Below are 22,982 nucleotides of genomic sequence, written 5' to 3' on the forward strand. Positions count from 1 at the left end.
CTCGTTTGTAACAAGAGCGCCACCCGCTGCAAATTGCACAGTGATGTCATTTTTCTCTTGCACCTTCTACAGAAAACACCTTTAGTAAAATTGTGGCATATTTACGATCACATATGATTGTATGATATGATTGAATCAATGTAAACTCCTAATCCGTCATGTTTACTTTAAAACAATTACTGTAAGAAAATAGTCCTTAAACGACCCCATAAGGAATCGAATGTTAAAGATTTGCACTAGTGCTCTAAGTAAACACCCTATGGTAAACACCCGCGATGTCCGAATTGTAAACGAATCATTCTTTTGAGTCGGATCGTTTTTGATTCTGTTGAACCTGCAGAACCGTCTGAACGATTCGTTTACGAATCGGACTGAATCGGTCCAAGTGGTTCTCGACTCTGACTCGTTGAACTCAGAGACAAGTAGACCTACCGGTAAGCTGCTAATAATATAAAACGTTTGAGTCAAAACATAGCTGTATTTTAGTATTGTTTAATGTAAATTCAAGTTGGGTTGTAAATTACTTTATGTTTTTGTCAAAGCTGCAACAAACTAACATGAACACAGTGTTCACAGACAAGGCTTAGCTAGTCCCAGACTAAAATGCATGTTTGAGCTGTTTTAACTGAAAGCTATCTTAAAAAAAATATCTTAAAATATGTCAGCGCCATATTTGTCTCACGATACACACACCAGTAATGTTTTTAAGGCACGTTTAAAAAAATAGTCCTAATTGAACTAAGGCCTAATCCTGGTTTAGTGTAAACCCTATCTGTGAAACCAGGCCATAAAGTCACAAAAAGAACCGGTTCTTTGAAACGAACTGTTTGAAAGAACCGATTCGCGAGTCTGATTTCCCATCATTACAGCACATGCGACCAGTCCTTTAACTATCTTGCAGCCAATCAGACGAGCGCCTGGGCATCATGTGATTATTTCAGGAAGAAAACCAGTCGCTGCGAGCAAGAATTTTAAGTGGCATTATAAGTTCTGACTATAGGAAAGCCTTAAAAAACGTTGGGTAATAAAATAAAAAAGAAGGAAAATGTTAAATATAAAAAGAGTTGTGTTGGGTTCTCGACCAGGTAAACCATGTTGATGATTTGCTTAGTTTACACAAAATTAACAATAACATGTAGTCCACTAATCATGATGTAACTGTGCTGCAAGGGTTCCAGTTCATTGGTTTTCCTTGTATGATCAGGAAAACATGGTCATCCGGTTCCAGGGAATTTTCGTGTTGAAGAGATTGTGAAATCCACCGAGTTGAAAGAAGGGCAAGTGTTAGTTCGGACATTCTTTCTCTCAGTTGACCCTTACATGGTGAGATGACCTTCCTTCCTTCATTCATTCTTTTTTCTTCTTCTTATCTTTTATGTGGTTTGAGTTTTCATGAAGTAGCCCTACCACTTTATTCCATTCTCTGTTAATTCTATTGCATATGTATATAGCACACCTGTACATACAAATGTTTCTATTTTGTTTATATATTATATACTATATATCACTACAAATATCAAACTGAAATAATTAATTATCAAGCATTAACTTATTCACTAATTTATGAAACAATACAATACCAAACTCAATTCAGCGCTGTCGCATGAACAATGATACTGGAGCGGACTACCTGTTGCCATGGAGATTAGATGAGTGTGTGGATGGAGGTGGAGTTGGTGTAGTCGAGGCCAGCAAGAACAAGGCATTATCTGTGGGCAATATCGTCACCTCCTTCAACTGGCATTGGCAAACCTACGATGTGATGGATGGCAGCCTTTTACAAAAGGTGTAATGTTTATTTGAGCAAGTTTGATCTAATAGACCTCTGATGTAAATGGATATGAGGCTTTATAATGTGTGGTGTACTCGTTCTTGCAGGTTGACCCAGAGATGGTAGATGGACACCTGTCATATGTCCTAGGAGCGGTAGGCATGCCTGGCCTCACTGCTCTGTTAGGTGTGAGAGAGAAGGGTCATGTGACTGCAGGAACTCACCAGACAATGGTCATCAGTGGAGCAGCTGGAGCTTGTGGGTCAGTTGCTGGACAGGTAATGTGTGACTGACTGTATATACGAAACTGGCCTGTTCTCAACTAAAAGATAGAGATTTAGTTATAAAAACTTAATTCATAATAATCCTATTTCATACTATTTAGTGGTGCTTGCTAAGGCAGACTGGCCAGTGACGCTCATTTTTTGTTTGGAGCTCTTCATTTATAAAAAACTAAATGTGTATATGCAGGTGAAACTCGAAAAATTAGAATATTTTGCTGATTGCATACATGCCACGCCGCATTAAGGCAGTAATTCATGCAAAACGGGCCCAAACCAAGTACTGAGTGAGTACATATGCATGATTATTCTTTTCAGAGGCCCGACATTTCTGTATTTGAAGTCCTTTTTTTATTGATTTCATGTAATATTCTAATTTTGGATATGGGGTTTTCATAAGCTGTAAGCCATAATCATCAAAATTATAACAAATAAAGGCTTGAAATATCTCACTTTGCATGTAATGAGTCTACTAATATATTAGTTTCACCTTTTAAGTTGAATTACTGAAATAAATTAACTTTTGCACAATATTCAAATTTTTCGAGTTTCACCTGTGTATATATATACGTATATATATATATATATATATATATATATATAAAAAGGTATACACGGGTCTAAGGGTACGTTTACACAACAACAATGTACTTTTTTCCTTTGCATGTCGTTTTGCATACAGACGTTGTCAAAACGATCCCGTTCACAAGGATCCGTGAAACGAATAAAAACAGTGTAAAAGCACTATATAAAAGAAGATGACTTGACTTGTATTCTGCTGCCAGGCCAGTAGTCAGCGATGTCACTTTGTAAAGTAACACATACGCGCCTAAAGACTGAACACGTAATACGTCACCGTTTTCACAAATTCGTGTTTTGTTGGTGTACACGAGGGACGATAAGGTATCGTTTTTAAAAACGTGCACTTTGAAACCCCTTTTCAAAAGTTTGCATTTTCAGGCCCCCAAATCACCGTCAATGCATAAAGAGTTTTCCGTATTTAGTTTGCACATCATTTGGTATCATATAGAGTTCTAGAAGTCACACTATGTGCTTCATGCATAATACATTCTTAACTTAAATCATTTTTGCTCTGTCCTTGCCATGTTATTTTAATTCTCCCCTCTGTTGTTTAAGATTGCCAAATTGGATGGTTGTGAGAGAGTCGTGGGCATTTGCGGTTCCGACCAGAAATGCCAAACCTTGGTAACAAAGCTGGGCTTTACAGCAGGGATAAACTACAGAAATGGAGATATCAGCTCAGCGCTGAGAGAGCAGTGCCCCAGAGGCATTGATATATACTTTGACAATGTAGGCGGTCCCATCAGTGATGCTGTTATATCACAGGTACAGTCCTCACTGTATGTGCTGCCTTCAAAAAAAAAAAAACAGGTTTTTTTTGGTCAATTTCGGAGAGTCGTTTTTGTGTTAAAGTGCAATACTCATGCTGTGTAGATGAATCCCGGTGGTCATGTGATCCTGTGCGGCCAAATCTCACAGTACAATAAGGATGTACCTTACCCACCTCCTCTAAGTGAGCATACCCAAGATGCTTTGCGTCGCAACAACATTACAAGGTATTAGAGAGAAATTAGTAGGACCTAGTTTGTTGGCTAATACATTTGTATGTTTGTGGCTTTCTTTATATAATTTGATGTATGAATTTCTGTTGTGCTGTCAATCTATTACAAAAAAAAACAAATTTTTCTGTAATTAATTGTGATTTATCCATTTTTTTTCTCAATTTCTGGGAATGAAATGAGTAATTCTAGGCATTCATCATTACAGTATAATTGAAAGATTATCCTTTTTTTAATTTAATTTTTTACCTTTTTGACCCAGATAACATTGCATTTTTATAAATAATAATAATGAGACCAACCCTTTACATACCAGTGAAATAATTCTCAGTTACAATTTTCAATTTCACAACAAAAACTATTAGCCTAACTAATATATAAAGTTCAAACATCAGACAAGTAAACAGTCTATAATAAAATAAGAACAAATAAACACATTACAAGTGATGGCACACATTAATACAATATAATAAAGATACAAATGAAATAAACACTGCTTTAAGATTGTCTGGTAGGTCTAACGGTAATATTCAGGTAAGAAATAGTGCAGAAAATGGATAAAGTAATCAAATGTAAAATAACACTGCACAGTCTTCACTGTATTGAATATACACTATTTCTACAAAAGTTATCCAATCAAGAGCAGTGAGTGATTTTCTCTTGTTCTTTTGAAATGACTGTTTTATTTTTGACAGTTATATCATTTTTATATTCCCAACTTGTACCCACTATATGTTCACAGGGAGAGATTTGTTGTATTGAACTACTTGGAGAAACATGAAGAAGGTCTTATGCAGCTCAGTCACTGGGTAAAGATGGGCCAGATAAAGGTAAGTCTACCACAGTCATGTTTCCTCACATGGAAAACATAACAAACCTTTGGTACACTATATTCCTCCTTTTCATTTTACAGGTGTTGGAAACTGTTGTAACTGGTATAGAAAACATGGGAGGTGAGAGTGTGTTATTGTCATTAATTTCTCATGTGTTGAAGTTGAAGTGTACTCTGCATACATATTGTATGAACCGTCCTTGTTTATTATATTAATACTATACTTGCATATTTCAGAAGCGTTCTGCTCCATGATGACCGGAGGCAACGTAGGTAAACAAGTTGTCAAAATTTCAGACTGACTCAAACATCTGCATCTGGAGGCCTTGTGGGAGTTTTGCGGTGTTATTATGAATCTGGGCTGGTAACTCAAAGGTTACTAAGAAGCACTCTATTGAAAAGACATTTGATGTTGCTTCAGTGGGGCTGTCCCTTTAAGTGTGCTGGAAGTCACTATAGATAAAGGCATCAGATAAATGACAAGTTTAAAATCAAATTAATTTCAATTAAAATTGGCCTTGTGCTAAATGTCCATTTTAAACTAATTTTAATGTCGGTTTTCAGTAACATATCAAAAGTTTGATTAAAAGACTGCTTGAGGTTTGCCACTGAAAATGTATATAATTTGTTCATAAAAATAATGTAACGGAATGTCTCAGTCAGTCTCACCAAGGCTGCATTTATTTGATCAAAAATACAGTAAAAACAGCAATATTGTGAAATATTATTACAATTTAAAGTAACCATTTTCTGTTTTTATATATTTTAAAATGTAATATATTTATGTGATGACAAAGCTGAATTTTCAGCATCATTACTCCAGTCTTCAGAAAGTTTTGGTGCTCAAGAAATATTTATTATTTTTAATGTGGAAAACAGTGCTGCTTAATATAATGTGGAAACTGTGATACAATTTTTTCAGGATTTGTTTTGGATGACTGTTTACTGTTACTTTTGATCAATTTAATGCATCCTTGCTGAGTAAAAGTATTAATTTCTTTTTTTAAATTCTTACTGACCACAAACGTTTTAACAATTTATGTGCCAGATATCAAGATGGTGGAGAGTTTGAAAATGGTTCTATTTGATTAGCTTTATCTCTTACAAGTACATTAATTTTATTAAATATATATATTTTTAAGACTCTTTGATACCTTTACACGAAAAAGACGCCAGAAAATATGAAAATCACAATATGAAACCCCTTTACTTTGTTGTACAGTACATGAATACATCCAGATAAATCAATTCCAATGCAAGATGATTCCAAGGTGCAGAAATGTGACATAAATTGAGGTCATTTTCATGTGGAAAAGCAACCATGTCAGCTGTAAAACTGAATAAAGAGTCTATTTATTTGGACATGTTTTGCGGTGACCAATTTTTAAAAGTAAATTCTGAATAATAAGTAAATATGTATTAATCTTTCACTGAAAATATATATATTTTTTTGTATATTTGCGAACAGCACTTTCCAACATCAGTGAAACTACAAAAATCACATGATCACAGAAACAGAGAATGCCCATAAAAACAGTGCAGAACAACTGGAAGAAATATACATTACAATATCAATGTGGATGCATACATTAAAATAAGTTCAATACAGTAATTAAAACCAAATCACATATAAGCAGATATTTCATCATCAGACATTCAAAGTCCAATTGGTTCACCACAAATCTAGCTTTACATATACTGAGTAAATGTGGAATCTTCAAAAAATGTTAATTCTCACAATAATGTGCCTTAAAACTGCAACAAAACTCTTTCAAAATAACATTCAGGTCATTGAAAGACAAACTAGAGCAGCCTATTGTTCAAGTCTTTACTTTCCTGAGAGAGAACAGAGACCTTGAGTGACCTGACAAAACAGTGAATCCACCAGAAACTCTTGTCACAGCTCTTTCTGTCACCTGTCAAGTGGATTATGGGGGCAAAATACCTCAATGACAACACAAAAATGGCCATTGTCCTTAGGTCGTTTGTGTGGTTTGCAACTGTGCAAAACCAACTATAAAAGAGCTGCTCAACAACATTTCTCTAATAAACACGTAACAGAATTGTGCACATTTGATTGTTTCCATGTGTTCAGTGTTTTATTCTATACGCTACATTGGCACGTGCCCTTTGGCAGGCCAAAATGTCTGGCATGTGTTTAGATGTGTATTATTAAGTGGCCCTTAATGTATTAATTATTAACTGTGACTACGAACCATTGTGCGTTGTATGAAAATGTTCTACATTCATGCTCATCTATAGTGGTTTCTTCCTTTTGAGAGAACAGGCTTTTTTGGAATATGCATTGAATGTTTAATAGGTTTGAGTAAATTGTAGATAAAAATCGAGATCTTCCACTGCAGATGGTGGATTATATTTTGGCAGTGAAGAGGCTTACTTTGAGTTACATACCAAAACTTATTACACGGCTCAGAAATTTCAATTCTGTCATCAATTCCTCACCCTCATGTCGCTCCAAACCCACAAGACTTTTGTTTATCATTGAAACACAAAAGAAGATATTTGTAATGATTACTGAAAGATTTCTGTCCCTCCATTCAAAGGCCATTCCACGAAAACCTTCATGCTCTAAAAGGTACAAAAAGGACATTTTACAAGAAATCCATATGAATCACCATCCCTTGATGTGAACAGATGTCATTTAGGCTTGTATTCACATATAAACATTGATCAACGTACATCAAATATGGACAACGGAAGCTCAAACTGAGAACCAATGAGGTTTGCTCTTGTACGTTTAGTATTGTTGAGCTTCTGTAAAAACATCATCTTTTGTGTTTCGAAGATAAACAAAGGTCTTACAGGTTTGGAACAATATAAGGGGGAGTAATTGATAGAAATTTCATTTTTGGGTGAACTAACCCTATAATTCTGACACCTTCTGGTCAATGTTGGCATTCTATGTCAAATATTTTTGTATAATGACCACTAAACTATACAATTTAGCATTAGTCCATGCAATTTCATGTCCCTCATGTGACGGTACAGTTTATCCTAGCATTAAAATAAGTGGGTATTTTGGTAAGTAGCCATGTAATAAGTGGGGATAATGCTGGTCATTATAGTTCTGATTGGCTGAACAGTGTCCCATTATGCTCACATACACAGTTCCGATCTGTTTGTTGCTTGGCGACATGCAAACCTTGACGCTTCGTCTTCTTTTGAAATTAATTTCATTGGTGGAGTGGTGTGTGATTCTGTCTGAAACAATTTGCGATAATGGCCAGCTTCGTCATATAAATTAACCATTAAATATTGTGTACAGGTGTAAGAAAATTGAGAAAGAGATATCTTCCCCTCTTTAGTGTGATATATGCTTTAAAAACATTTGAGAAGATCCATATTAAATGACCTCTCTGTGTACTGGCAGTTTCGTGCAGAATCATTAAGAATATCAGGCAGTCTTATTCCTTTCTTGATTGCTCCTCACACATAAAAACAAACATAATTTGACAAGAACATAATGTGCAGATTATCAAAGTAATAGGTATGCTTAACCACACACATCTGTTAGGACTTCAACACTGCTTGGGTTCACAATGGAGGGAACTGGCTATGAAGACTACCACAGTGTCCGAGTGTCAAAGGTTTTAAACGGCTCCATCATCCACGTGTGATGATGACGATATCATCGCTCCATACAACGGATTTGTATATTAACTAAAGGTTTTTTTTTTTCCTATTCTAACATGTAATGGGAATGATTGGCAATTTGATGACCGTAAAGACAGCGGTGAACGGAGGGAAGAGCTTGGCACAAAACAATGTCTGTCATAATGATACAGGTGAAGGCCCCTCTGCAACTGTCAGCGTCACAATGGCCGGTTGGTCTTGCTGCCATCGGAGAAACGAGGAGGAGTTCCCCACCATGCTCTGTACACCAACAGCAGGCCCATGAGAAAGGCCCAGGTACGCACGGGAGACAGGAAGAAGGCCAGTGGCCCGTAGGTCTCCAGCAGGAAGTAGCAAGAATAGGCTTGCCAGATCATGAGGACCAGCATGCCGAAGTGCATGGCCAGAGTCCTCCAGCGGCAGCCCGGCCGGCAGATTTGTGAGCGGAAGTTGGTGCCACGACACCTGTGGTGAAGACTCCAGCAGAGGTAATAAGTGAGAGGCATATTGAAGAAAAGCACCTGTGGATGACAGACAGCATGTTATGACTCACCCGTTATAGTTAGGGTTGGGAATTGTAAGAAAGTTTCTGGTTGAAGTTAGGAAAACGAACGTTTTTCTCATGCTGAAAGTTAAAGGGTTAGTCTACCCAAAAGTTTTTATTCTGTCATTATTTACTCGCCCTCATGGTGTTCCAAACCTGTAAGACTTTCATTCATCAGTCCCTCCAGGATTTCACGATTTTTTTTATGTGATTTTTGCGATCAAAATGACTGATTTTGTGGTGGTAATTTCCAGAAATTTGTGAAAAAAATTGCGATTTTTATATTTTATAATTAGGACATCACATTTACCATAATAGTATTATGTCAGATGCACAATAGGCACAAATGACACAAATCACAAACAAAATGCATAAAGCTTGTTTATTTGGTCTAATCAAATTCTTTTTTTTAAATTGTGCTATTGTGTAGCCTATTGTTGTTGCTTGATTAACATTAACAACAGCAGGTAAATTAGGTTACTGTCACTTTAAGACCTACTACAGTAATGACAAACGTCCCAATCAGTTATTACTGATTGTTTTACGTAAATACTTGCCAAGATTAATATTTTGAAGTAATTGTAGCTATGTGTATTTGTTCAAGCGCTATAAAGAGAATTCAATATTCTAACTAGGCCGACAGGCGGTGACACGCAGTCAGTCTGGTCAGTCAGTCACACACACACACACACACACACACACACACACACACACACACACACACACACACACACTCTTGCAGTCAGAGACAGACTGTCACTCGACTGGCTGAAATTAGTTCTCTTTCACGGTATACTGCGCTTTTAATTATTCTTTTTAGTACGAGCATATCATACTTTTTGTCATGTCATTCAATCATGTTAAACGCGTTGATAAGTTTGCCGTACTGCCCAATGAAAACCTGGGCGCTTATGTGAGAGGGCAGGAGAGACGCTTTTTCTTTCGCCATGTTTCTGACAGACCGCTCACAGACATCACGCGTGCGCAACATCTATTCTGTACCCACGTAAAAATGCATTCAAACTTTAACTAGAGATATTTCAATTGGGTGAATATAATTTAATGTTTTGTGAGGACTTTTTTTTAATTTTTGTGATTATTTTGCGGTTAAATTAGGAATTATGCAGGATCGCAAAAAAATGCGACATTTTGTTGATTTTGCGTTGTATTCAGCGATCGCAGAATCGCGAAAAACTAGAGGGACTGATTCATCTTTAAAACACAAATGAAAATCTTTTTGATGAAATCTGAGAGCTTTCTGTCCCTCCATTGACAGCTACGCAACTAACCACTTTGACTCTTCAAAAAGTTCATAAAGAGATCGTAAAATTAATTCATATGAATTAAGCGGTTTAGTCCAAATTTTCTGAAGAGACACGATCGCTGTATATGATGAACATTAAATTTAGGCTTTTATTCACATATAAACATTCATCAACTCACACATCAGTTGTGGTAAACAGAAGCTCAAGCATGTTCGCTTGATGTGCGAGAACCAATGAGGTTCATTCTCGTGTTACACAGCACGTTTGAGCTTCTGCAAGAACCAATGAGGTTCATTCTCGTGTTACGCAGCACGTTTGAGCTTCTGCAAGAACCAATGAGGTTCATTCTCGTGTTACGCAGCACGTTTGAGCTTCTGCAAGAACCAATGAGGTTCATTCTCGTGTTACGCAGCACGTTTGAGCTTCTGCAAGAACCAATGAGGTTCATTCTCGTGTTACGCAGCACGTTTGAGCTTCTGCAAGAACCAATGAGGTTCATTCTTGTTACGCTGCACGTTTGAGCTTCAGCAAGAACCAATGAGGTTCATTCTCGTGTTACGCAGCACGTTTGAGCTTCTGCAAGAACCAATGAGGTTCATTCTCGTGTTACGCAGCACGTTTGAGCTTCTGCAAGAACCAATGAGGTTCATTCTCGTGTTACGCAGCACGTTTGAGCTTCAGCATGAGGTTTGTTCTCACACGTCAAGCTCGCTTGAGCTTGTTTATGTTCTCTGATCAATTTTTATATGGGAATAAAAGCCTAAATCAAATCTGTTCATCATATAAAGTGATCTTGTCTCTTTAAAATATTATTTTTATGATCTCTTTATGAGCTTTTTGAAGCGTCAAAGTGGTAGTTGCGTAGCTTTCAATGAAGGGACAGAAAGCTCTCAGATTTCATCAAAAAGATCTTCATTTGTGTTCTGAAGATGAACAAAAATCTTACGGGTTCAGAACGACATGAGAGTAATTAATGACTTAATTTTCATTTTTTGGTGAACTAACCCTTTAAGCATATGTATGTGTGTGGAAATATATATTGTGTTAAAAAATAAAGGTTTTATTTGAGGTCTATTAGATGAGGCATTACATCTAGGAACATTCTCTTGCCGTTTACTGTCATTGTCAGGGACTATTTTTCGGGTTGAAGGATGGAATTTAATGATTTTGCTTCAAAAAGAGCAACATATTAATACATATATTTTCAGCTTCCATATTTGTATTTTGTGGTAATCTTTTTTTAAAAGCAATAAGGTACTTTGCGTTGTGCCTAACAATGCCCTTCAGCTGTGATTGTATTCACAATACAGCATGGCCTCTCATTCATTTTATCAAATAAAATGGTGAAAAGCTAGTTAAGTTTATGTTAATGTAAACATGTCCTCGTATAGTGAGACAGCAGACACTGAAAACACAACAAACTTGAGTATGTATAGTAGATGAAACTGTGCTGTTCATTCTCACAGAGACACGTAGAAAATGCAGGCATCACATTGAAGTAGCAGTCTTTTAGTATTTTTTTTTCCATATATTAATTATATAGGACATTCAGCATTATACAGTCAATTCTATTTCTAATTTTGTACGGTTCCGGTTATTTCAGAAAAGAACAGGTTCTTGGTTCCTAACCCTAAATCCTGAATTACCTGCATGACTCCCACGACATATGACAGACTGCCTTGAAGGAAATGCCCATCCACAAACACACCAAAAGAAAAGCAGGCTCCATTGTGTCCATCTATGACTTCCCCAATGAACCATGGACCTGAAAAACCAGCAGACAAAGCACAACGTTCCTTCTTCACAGTAATTGCAAGGACATGTTGCAACTGAGTTCATCCTGACACGTCTTCATTGAACTCTTTAGCAAACCAAGTAGGGCTACATAATTATATTTAGCATGATTATTCATTTCAGGTCACTTCCTTTAAAGTGTGAGGTTTCTTCAGAATTCACAACAAAAGTGACACCTGAAAAACCCATCTGTGGATCTGACTGCTCAAAAGAATAGTCTGCCCCAAAATGTAAATTCTGTCTTCATTTACTCACCCTCATATCTTTTAAACCCTTTATGACCTATTGTCCTCTGTGGAACAAGATATTTTGAAGAAAAACACATTTGTGTTTTTTTTTTTGTCAATGGGGCTTGAAGGTTTTTTGGACCCCACTGACTTTCATTGTATAGGCAAAAAACAAACACTTTTGTTTTTATAAAAACAATATCTAATGTTGTGTTCCAAAGATGAAATACTCATACAAATTTAGAATAACACAAGGATGAGTAAATTATGACAGAAGTTTCATTTTTGATTTGTGAACTTTTTAAAAAATTACACCCGTTATGTTTTGGGTCAAAAATGACCAGTCTAGATTTCAATTTAACTTATCTAATTTAAATGTACAGTTCTATTGATTTTGTAAGCCCTCATTTTAAACAATGGTTACAGGAATTGTCCATTTCTGATCCAAAATAGATCCAAATAGTCCATTTTCTGTGTAACCTGGTTTAACATCCATCACATGTCATGATGGTATTATTGTACCAATGTTTTGACATGTATGTATATATTTTCTTTACTTTTCTTTAGTGTTGATTTTTTTCAAAAAACAAAATGTATATATAAATATTTTGTTGAAACAGGAGTTGACATGAATGGAATGCTGTAATTGCCACTTGCACAATTTTATTAGATTTCTATTTTTAGTTCATTAATTTATTTATGCAGGTCAAGGGTTAGTTAAAGGCATTTATGAAATTAAGAGAGGCAGTTATCTATAACATAACAATTATGCCATTATTTATAATTCATTCTCTCTTCTGAATGGTTGAATGAAAAAAATACTTCTCTCTTTCTGTGTAATAATGATTCTACACTGGTAGTTTAAATCATTATGTTCCATCAATGTGCAAAACTGTAAAAGTGGTGCCACGCAATGACTTACCTAATGCTGTACACAGGTTGAAGAGCAGCAGAGAGTAGTAGAACACGTTGCTCTTACTGACAAGATGCAGGGAGATCCACGCTTGAGAAGACAGCCCTGATAAATTAGAAGAGTTTATAGTGTGAAATGTCAATTATGCTTTGGCACTATGAAGACAGGACAGAAGATTTGTTATACGTTAAAGCAACCGAAATACCTCTTGTTGAAGATACAGGCATAAATCTGAAGAGTACAAGTCCACCAAGGTTTAGTAATATTATTGCCACAAAGGCAATCCGTGCCTGTGAGAACACAGAGATACATTTAATATTCATTAACAGTAACTTTTATTGTTGTACTCTTGTCCCAGATCCAGACTTTCTAACATAAACTATGAAAATCCATCATACAAATGTGAATTATGATATGTTTAAAGCTTTGATCAAAAAAAAAAAAAAAAAAAAAGCCTAGTGAAATAAAGTGAAATAAACACTCATTTGTCTATGGTGTGATTAATTTTTCAGCACCACACCATGACTTTGTTGCAGTTTCCTACCAGTATGTAGTGGTCTGTGAGGAGGATGAAGGACTGCATGAAGCCAAAGCTGGGGGTGAGGTCCTCCTCCAGGGTGAAGTGCTGCTCTCGCACTTTTGAGCGATCTGCCGAGTCCTGGAACAGGGAGACAGAGAAGAGGTGAGAAAAGCTCACACTGGGCCATTCTCTTAAAATACCAGCAGTTCCACATTTAACCCTTTCACACGTAAGTTTTAAACATTCTAGCTGACCCCCCCAGCGTCAGTTTTTTAAGGCAGCCATTATTTTAGAACGTATCAGCTTATTATAATTATAAACCTTTATTTGCGGTTGCTAGGGTGTTCTTGTTGGTTGCCAGGGCGTTGCTATATGGCTGATAAGGTTTTGAATGGTTTAATTGCTAAAGTGTACTGGGTTGTTGCCAGGGCATTGCTATATGGTTGCTTAGGTTCTGAGTGGTTTAAGCATGTTGCTTTAGGTTGCTAGGGTGTTCTTGTTGGTTGCCAGGGCATTTCTATGCGGTTGCTAAGGTTTTAAGTGGTTTAAGCATGTTGCTTTGCAGTTGCTGGGGTGTTCAGGGTTATTGCCAGGGCACTGCTATGTGGTTGCTAAGGTTGGAATGGTTTAAGCATATTGCTTTGCAGTTTCTGGGATATTTTGGGTGGTTGCCACGGCGTTGCTATGCGTTTGCTAGTGGTTTAAGCATGTTGCTTTGCAGTTACTGGGATATTTTGGGTGGTTGCCACGGCGTTGCTATGCGGTTGCTAATGTTTTAAGTGGTTTAAGCATGTTGCTTTGCAGTTGCTGGGGTGTTCAGGGTTGTTGCCAGGGCATTGCTATGTGGATGCTAAGGTCAGAATGGTTTAAGTATATTGCTTTGCATGTTGCTATTCTGTGTTTTCTAAGTGGTTGCTTAAGTCTACCTGTATGATATTCTGTCTTCAGATATTCCTCCCTTACAAAGTCTATGGGAATTTTTGCTCAATTTATCATCAACCAGACAGAATTTGATTGTCCATTTGTTAAGAAAAATAATACCACGCCTTTCCTCAAGTCGCGTGTTGATTACCTAATCATTACCTACCTCCACTTTTACTCTGATAGTGTGCAGTCCCGTAGCGTAGAGTGTTGGATCCCAGAGCAGCACATATAAAGGACCCCCAGCGCTGACCGCTTTTCCCAGTGAAACTCCATCCACACTCACATACACAGCTGTGATCGGAGATTCAGAAAAAGCCAGGACCCTACATAACCCGACACACGGCACATTCAGCAACAATAAGTGCAACTTCAAAATGTGGCATTCTTAGTATGACGGGACAAGACAGTGTGAGGTTTAGATGAGAGACAATAATGCTTCATAAGTTTAGAGCTGCATGATTAACCGTTAAAAGATCGTAATCTCGATTCGAACACCTACGCAATCTCATAATGACAACAATTCGCCTGTGTCTAATAAACCTTTGACCAAATCACACTGGAACATTCAAAAGTAAGTAACTTGAAAGTAACTTGGCGATTCAAATAGCAATAGGCATTATGCCGAGCGTCACGTGACCAAACCGGAAAACGGGTTTCATTGCATCCGCTTGTCAGAGAAAGTGTTAACGGCCGTAAGAACTAACTATGATATCTATGGATTTTTAAGGTAATCAGCTAACCTACTGAGTTCACTTTGTTATTGGTGTTTTATGCTATTTAAATATCTAAACGTTAGTGTGAAGAAGAAAAATTAAAAAACTTTTAAATATCAATCTGCACATGTGAGGGACATTGGTTATGCTCATTTTTGCTTGCTCCTTTTAAGCTATCTTGAGTAAAACCGCAAAAAAATTCATGAAGCACATACAAAAGACCTGAATCGGAAGCGATGTGATCTGTTTTCCGGCTTGGTCACGTGACGCTCGGCATAAAGCCTATTGTATCAATTAAATTGTTACGGCAGTAGGTGGCGACAAGTGACTGTTAAAAAACATATTTGTTATTGAATCATTCATTCACGAGATTAGTTAAAAAAAACAGATTCATCCAGAAATGAAACAAGTGAAGTCTTTAAGAGTGAGCCATTGAATCATTCATTCAAACTTGCGTAGCTGTCTATGGAGGGACAGAAAGCTCTCAGATTTCATCAAAAAGGTCTTCATTTGTATTCTGAAGATGAACGAAAGTCTTACGGGTTTGAAACAACATGAGAGTAATTATTGACAAAATGTAAATTTTTGGGTGAACTAACCCTTTAACACTTAACATTAAACATGGGAGAAATTGTGATTCTCATTTTATCGGGCAGCTCTAATCAACATTTGGTGAAGGTTCTTGAAGGTTCAAGAGGACACACACAGAGACACCTGATGTGCGTGGAACTGCGGATGCGACCCAGAGGCTCCACTCCTGGGTGAAGGTACTGTGCGTCTTTGGGATTGGTGATCAGCACAGCTGGCCAGTCCTCAAACGTCAAATCAGAGAAACTAAGCAGGTCATGGTCGAAAGCCAATATCCTGTACCTGAACCAAGAGAGAACTGCATGTGACTCCTTTTTTTATTTTTATATAAGAGTTAGGGCACAACAAAATAGCTTCCTCATATATCAGCTGTTGTTCTTGTACTTGTTCACACAGTCAGCTATATTTACATCGTGTGGCATTCCCTTGAGTGTGGGCCTCGTTCTTTGTGAACTTACCTGCGGTTCTCCATCCAGTCTCCCAGCTCTAGCTCCATCGTGCCTCCTTGATGTCGACTGTGCAGTACTGGCATGAAGCCTCCTAGTGTGTGTAGGTGCCCACACAAATACGCTACGGCTGTACTGTAAAAAACACAACGGATGAAATTCCAAGGTTTAACAGAATGCGATGTGTTTGCACTGAAATGAATAAGAGTTATAGGCTGAAATTATCCTGCAACCCATTTCCTTGCATTTACTTAAGACAATGTGTACTGTGTACACAATAATGCCTAGCCAAGACTGTGGCTGCTGAAAATTCAGCTTTACCATCACAGGAAAAAATTACATTTAAAGCTGCAGTCCGTAACTTTTGGTGCTCTAGTGGTTAATGAACAGAACTGCATGCGTCTTGCGGAAGAACGGTGTAGCCGGAGCTACTTCTCTCCGTTTATGTCTATGACGAGTCACGCAGGTACTGGGCTTCTCCGCACTGGTACGACCTGGACCAGTCTAAAATAGTCAGAATATAAACACTTATTATAGGTGTACCGTAGTGATTCAGGATAAGACAAAAACACGGTTTGGAAAATGGATTCATGATGTACTCGCTTATTAGATCATTTTTTTGGGGGGGTTGGGGGAGTTACAGACTGCAGCTTTAATATTACAATGTTTACTGTAAACTGTAATCATATTTGACAACCTTATGCTGTTTAGTCAACGCTTTGGCTAAGCAAAAATACCCAAATCATATTTAAGTCATATATATATCAAACATTTTTGCTATTTATAAGCATACTACAACATAAGTATATATGATTTGTGCCAGATATCAGTGGGGGGAAAAAAAATCGAATTGGATGATAGAGTTACTGTGAGATTTCTCCAAACCTCATGAGCTCTCGGATTCCTGGGAAGGGGGAGATGACAGTAGATGTGGTATAATGTCCAAACCAGATGGACTTGTTACTGCTCAAGCTCTCCTCTCTAAATGTCGCCAACATGTCCATCTGAGTCTATGGGGAACATTCATATTTCAGTCCAAAGAGAAAGTTGTCATCACGTTTACATAGAGCTGCACGATTCTGGATAAATCACGATTTTTTTGCCGATTCTGAGTAGACGACTGAACAAAATAATGTAATGTAGTGTCCGACAAAATGTTAATTACTGCAGTCTATTTAAAATGTTTAATTAATATGTATGAATTTTTTTTTTTTTAAACGGTATGAATGATTCAATGACTCACTCATACATTCATTACGCACTCATTTCATTACTGGATAATGATTCAAAAAGTGATGCTCTATTTTGACCACTTGATTCACTTCCATAGACATCATTGTTTATATCAGAACTAAAAACTTTTATCCCAGTAATTCTGTGATAATATGAATATTTGTAACAGAAATAATGATACTGTGTGGTTAAAAAGACTGTTTGTGAAGCGGTTTCATACCAATACTGCTCTCTCTGGCTCAGAGGCAGATATTTGCTGTGATCGTACTTGTCAAATGTTTAATAGACATAGCCGAATCACTGTCATTTAGGAATAAGATTGCGTGGGTGTTTAAATCGGGATCGCAAACTTTTAACGATTAATCGTGCAGCTCTACATTTACATAAGCAAAGCTAAAATGAACATTTCTCCTACTTGATCGATAATCCCAAAGAAGTTATAGGGCCGTTTGGGTCCAGGGGTCAGAGTGGCATCGGCACAAATGAACGAGTAGTTCCCAAAGGGGGTTCTGTGTATGTAGTGGAAGGATCCAACTTTCTGATTGGCAGAGTACTTTCTAAGTATTCAGGAAAGGATATAATAAAACGGTTGATAAGTCAGTGTAAAACTTGTATAACTGGTCTGACTGGAGAAGTCATTTTCACAAGACTATTAGACGTGCATTAAAAAAGTAAAGGATTTTTTATGTCGACTTTAATATCTGAACCTTCGTGTAGCTTTATAGCCATTATGTTCTGCATCTGTCATATTTTGTACAGACCTGTAATAATTGTTCACGCTCTCCAGAGAAATAATATTAAAGGCATCTGAGGAGACAAGAAGAGAATATTAGTCAAGATTTCCTGGAAATGGAAGAAGAGTGGGGACAAAATAACTGATAATGGAGCTCTTATTACATGCCTGGCAGCTTTCGTAATGTAACACCAGTTACAGGACCTTTAGGGAAATGGGATCATGGGAATAGGGGCAAAAATGATATGTGAGCTATGCGAGTTCATTAGAGATGTTCATTAGCCTCCACTAAAGCTGATGCCATTTTTGTACCTTAATATTTATATACTTATACTAGATGAAACATTAACTGTATATTAAACATGTATTTTGATTGGCTGTGATTCTGCTGTGCTGCATAGCATTTTCTGTTTTAGTATTGACTTGTCTTTGCAAACTTAACGTGTCACATCTGGTTGGTTGTAAAAAGAGGATATATGTCAGTAGAACTATGGCGAAATATAATTCTTACAGTATAATGACTTAAATTTCTGTCTGTTGCTCACGCAAAGTAATCAAATGGCTTCTGAAGTTTTGGAATGCAGTGTATGAGTATTTTATCGTATATTTTTGCTTTATTCAGAATCGGCAATCAGTTTTATGGAAAAGTGCAGCATGAATATTCATCTTGTTTTTATTGTTAATTAAAACTAAACCTATAAACCCCCAAAAAATCATTTTCGATTAATTGAAATAAAGCAAAAATAAAATATGAAACAAAAAAATGAAAAAATATAAAAACAAAAGTGAACCCAAAATATGAATATATACTAAAACAAGGCTGTCTGAATGATGACAGAATTTTCATTTTTGACTAAACTATCCCTTTAAATCAAGATAGGAAACTAGAGTAATGATAAGATGATAAGCAGCCTCATGATGGCAAAGTTGTCATTAATCCACTGAAGTTTGTTCTTGTGTCACAACAAGCAGGCAATATCCTGTTTAATAGAGCTGGGCTTCATTTCAAGTCATTAGTGCGACATAATAGTGTCCAGCTGTCTTTGCTTTAATTGTTTTATTGCCAACAGACACTGGGACAAAGATGGACAATTATTGTCCCTGACCAACAGTGACGTGCAAAGAGGAAACTTAATTCTGATCTTTATTTAGATCTCCCACCCAAACCTACAGACACGTCTACGATGAAATCTGGACACAACTGACAATAGAAAACAAAGCTAAAGTGGGTCATTTTTGCAATGTTAAAATATTTTTCCTATCCCACTGAAATATGCAACTGTATGTATTAAAGCTCCATTCTGGTACGTCTATATTAAAGGGATAGTTCATAAAAAATAAAAATAAAAATAACCCTCAAGTTGGTTCAAACCTGTATGAATTTCTTTGTCCTGCTGAACACAAAACAAGATATTTTAAAGAATGTTGGTAACTAGACAGTTGATGGCACCGATTGACTTCCATAGTAGGAAAAAAAAAAACATGGTTCAACAGAAGACAAACTCATACAGGTTTGGAACAACATGAGGGTGAGTAAATGATAACAACATTTTTTGGGTGAACTATCCCTTTAATCTGGATACGTTTGAAAATGGCATTTTCATTTCAAAATGCTCTCCATCCACACTAGCGTTTTCCAAAAGTTTCATGTCCACACTGAAACATCTGAAAACACTTAAAACACCTTACTGTGCATGCATAAAACATAATAAAAGCTCCCTAGGTGATACTGAGAGAGCAGACATAGAGGTCTCGCGCTATTCTTCTGTCACAATCATTTTATTAGCAAAATATCCCACCACTCACTGTTGAGTCCAGGTCGCACTCAAAATGGCCATTCCATCTACGGTCTAAAACAGACGACAATAAAGTCAAAACGATCCCCGTTCACATGGATCCGCGAAAATGACTAAAAACGCTGTATTCTGCTGCCAGGCCAGTAGTTGGCGATGTCAGTTTGTAAAGAAACACTACGCCCCTATAGACTGAACACGTAATTTGCATGCGCACGATGTCACCGTACTCACAAATTTGAGTTTTTATAGTTTACATGGAGACGATAACGGTATCGTTTACAAAAACATGCACTTTGAAACCCGTTTTCAAAAGCTTACGTTTTCAGGCCGCCAAAATGCCGTTGTCGCATAATAAGTTTTCCATTTTTAGTTGAAATCAGTGTCGTGTAAACGGACCCTCAGTGTGGACAGAAGGCCAAAATGGAGAGAAAAAGATGCGTTTTCAATCGAAAACTTATTAGTGTGGGCAAGGCCTTTGTTGCTGTGGCTCCAGCTGTGATTTTGGGGCAGAACTATTATTGAGTATTCAACACAATCTCATGGCAATTCCTAACTATTTTACATTTTGTCGAATTGGTAGCTAATTCGAATGAATTATTTTTTTGTCTGATCTGCTTAAACACCAGTGAGGGTTGTGTTTAGGGGTGGACTTTCATGCTTACTTTTCTTCTAAAAACCATATGATGTGAAATGAACTGTACAAATTCATACAAAATCGGTGCCTTGTAAAATAGTTACGTTGTTGGGTCATAGATCAGGTTGGAGTGTTAGGGGAAACCTGTTCGTCAACAATCGATATTTTCACAACTTCATCCTTAATCATAAATCATAAAAGATAATCACCATGGTTTCCCCGAATGTCGATCCATTTAGTGCGTTCCAGCACTCGTGATCTTTTAAGGACGTTGTGGTAGGCCTGCCACTCCACTTCATGTTGAAGCGAGCCCATTTTACTCTCAGTCTTTGCATCTGTTAAGTCCCCTGTTAAATAGTCAAAGTAAAAGACACATGTGCGTTTATGTGTTTTATGTTGCATATAATATCTAATTCTATGTATAAATAACATATTTTAGCTCACCTGTGGCCAGCACAAGATCAGGTTTTATCACATCAATAGTGTCACTACAGAACCTCTCGAAGTCTGGAATGCGCCTCGGATCGTGGAAACGACTGATATGGATGTCGGACACCTACACAGAGAAATCAGCAGGGTTGGAAAACAGTTCATAATGAGTTTCATGCAGGCCTGTGTGTAGTTAACAGCGAGTGTTGGAAATCTCACACATAAAACTTGCCTATTTATAGAACAAGTGTCACTGGCATATTAGAGGAGGCACCTCTTATGTGCGAGTTAGTACACAGCTGAAGGTTTTATGTTTTACCATACAAACTATAATAAAAGGGCTTTATATGTACACTGTACATACTACATACACATCAGACTGACATGCTTTTTGTTTCCAGGATGTCATACATATAGTAGATACAAAATGCCAAATGGTCTCTCTCTTTCTCTTTCTCTCGTATAAATTAATATACTATTTTATTATGACACAAAAAAAAATGGCAAAATGAAATGTTTTAAAATATAGTTTAGTTTCATCAAAATACACACCAACAAAATGTTTTTTTGTTTTTTTTTTAGTATGGTGTTGTGGAGTGTGAAGGACACACAGTAATTAAGCCTTCTATTTCATTTGATTAAATTGTTCTTATAAAAATAACTATTCCAAGAGTCAAATCTTACTCATCTTTGAAGAACCAATTATGAACTATACTCTTTTCTATGTCAAGGTACAACGGGCCAAAAGGACCTAAATATGTGAAAGACATAAACTAACATTGTAGCTCTAACCGTTTGTTAACAAAGGAATAATACAGTTATTCTAAAAGAAATATATAACAAATTTACTATAAATTACATATTATAAAGTTGTGTCCCAGCATTAACATATTTTTTTTACTGAAATTGTGTAATTCTATAACAATAAAAATACTGAATGTATAATGTAATAAAAAAAATTCAAGCAAAAAATCATTTAAATATGTCATTTGGGTGATCAAAGATGAGTTTTAAGAGAAACAATAATATTGACTACAGGGGGACTTGAAGAGTCTATGATTGGACCATTTGCAGTGATTATTATGTTTCTAGCATGTTATATGTTTGGCAACAGTTCTTCTGACCCTAATTGATGTAGGAAGACACATCATGGTCATAATCCAGGATGACAATGTCAAGATTCTTCAGTTTCAAATTATGAAAGAACAGTTGGGATCACAACGTTTATTTCCATCAAGAGGTGCATCAATTTCAAGATCTCGTATTGGCAATGGAAGAATAGCACTCTGTAAAGACTACTCCAGCACATCCCAAAGACTAATCTGGAGCAATTTTTTTTTTGTTATTAAAAAAATGTAAATCCTCTAAATTTTCATTAGAGGAAAATCTTAAGACTAGAGCTGTAGGCCTACCCAATATGTCTTATGACAATAGAAAAGTTACATATTAATATTAAATCAGTATACTAAATCAAAGTATTGATTACACTGAAATTGTGCGATATGTGTCTTTTGTTCATTTAATTTTTGTAACACCTATAAACCAAATAACATGTATTGTCTTGATCATAACTATGCAAGAACTTTACTGATTCAAGTGCATAAACAATACAGCTACTATTTGCTTTCGATGTCATGCTACACATTAATCCTCTTAATTGAACGAGGAATACATTATTATGGCAGAGCACAAAATAAAAGCCATCCCCCAATTGATTACATGATCAGCTCATTGACAGCCTAATGTGACACGTTATCATGGCCTCTCTCATTCACTGCTTAGTGCTTAACAGTTTACCTGCACAAACCAAAATATATTGTCCCGCTGCCCGCTGGGAAACGGTGGGCCGATCTTCTTGGACTGGTGTAAACTGCGCTTCGGGTGCCAGGCGGTGTCATAGCTGTCAAACAGCCAGGTAGTGAAGCAGGCGAGCAGAAGCCCAACAATCATCAGCGCCGCGAACAGCCTGAGCATCCTGATGAAATCACACTGCCTCGCCTCACCTCACGCGCTTCTCTTCTTCATGTTGAGGAGCCGAATGGGGAACTCAGACAGCCTCACGTCCTCGGTTCACTGAACAGAGACGCAATGCAATGGACGAGCAAATCATCGCGCTGTAATTGCCA

General features: G+C 36.9%; 2 protein-coding genes across 2 annotated transcripts; one reads left to right on the forward strand and one right to left on the reverse strand.

The window, feature by feature from the left end:
* Window positions 1-965: 965 nt before the first annotated feature.
* Window positions 966-4,920, forward strand: ptgr2 (prostaglandin reductase 2). Its single transcript, XM_056245679.1, has 9 exons — window positions 966-1,085; window positions 1,205-1,323; window positions 1,595-1,786; window positions 1,879-2,049; window positions 3,190-3,399; window positions 3,508-3,629; window positions 4,375-4,462; window positions 4,546-4,585; window positions 4,702-4,920. The coding sequence occupies exons 1-9, from the start codon at window positions 1,046-1,048 to the stop codon at window positions 4,764-4,766; spliced, it is 1,047 nt and encodes a 348-aa protein (XP_056101654.1). The 5' UTR covers window positions 966-1,045; the 3' UTR covers window positions 4,767-4,920.
* A 2,398-nt stretch (window positions 4,921-7,318) lies between these two features.
* On the reverse strand, window positions 7,319-22,918 carry tmem62 (transmembrane protein 62). Its single transcript, XM_056245583.1, has 14 exons — window positions 22,654-22,918; window positions 20,872-20,983; window positions 20,637-20,774; window positions 18,026-18,071; window positions 17,680-17,821; window positions 16,917-17,041; window positions 16,044-16,166; window positions 15,712-15,867; window positions 14,448-14,607; window positions 13,385-13,498; window positions 13,046-13,130; window positions 12,850-12,945; window positions 11,553-11,671; window positions 7,319-8,618 (listed from the first exon to the last, which is right to left on the reverse strand). The coding sequence occupies exons 1-14, from the start codon at window positions 22,828-22,830 to the stop codon at window positions 8,298-8,300; spliced, it is 1,914 nt and encodes a 637-aa protein (XP_056101558.1). The 5' UTR covers window positions 22,831-22,918; the 3' UTR covers window positions 7,319-8,297.
* Between the last annotated feature and the right edge of the window lie 64 nt (window positions 22,919-22,982).

Source organism: Rhinichthys klamathensis, unplaced genomic scaffold, assembly GCF_029890125.1.
Source record: "Rhinichthys klamathensis goyatoka isolate OS25496 unplaced genomic scaffold, OSU_Roscu_1.1 h1tg000032l_1, whole genome shotgun sequence".
NCBI classification, from domain to species: Eukaryota; Metazoa; Chordata; class Actinopteri; order Cypriniformes; family Leuciscidae; genus Rhinichthys; species Rhinichthys klamathensis.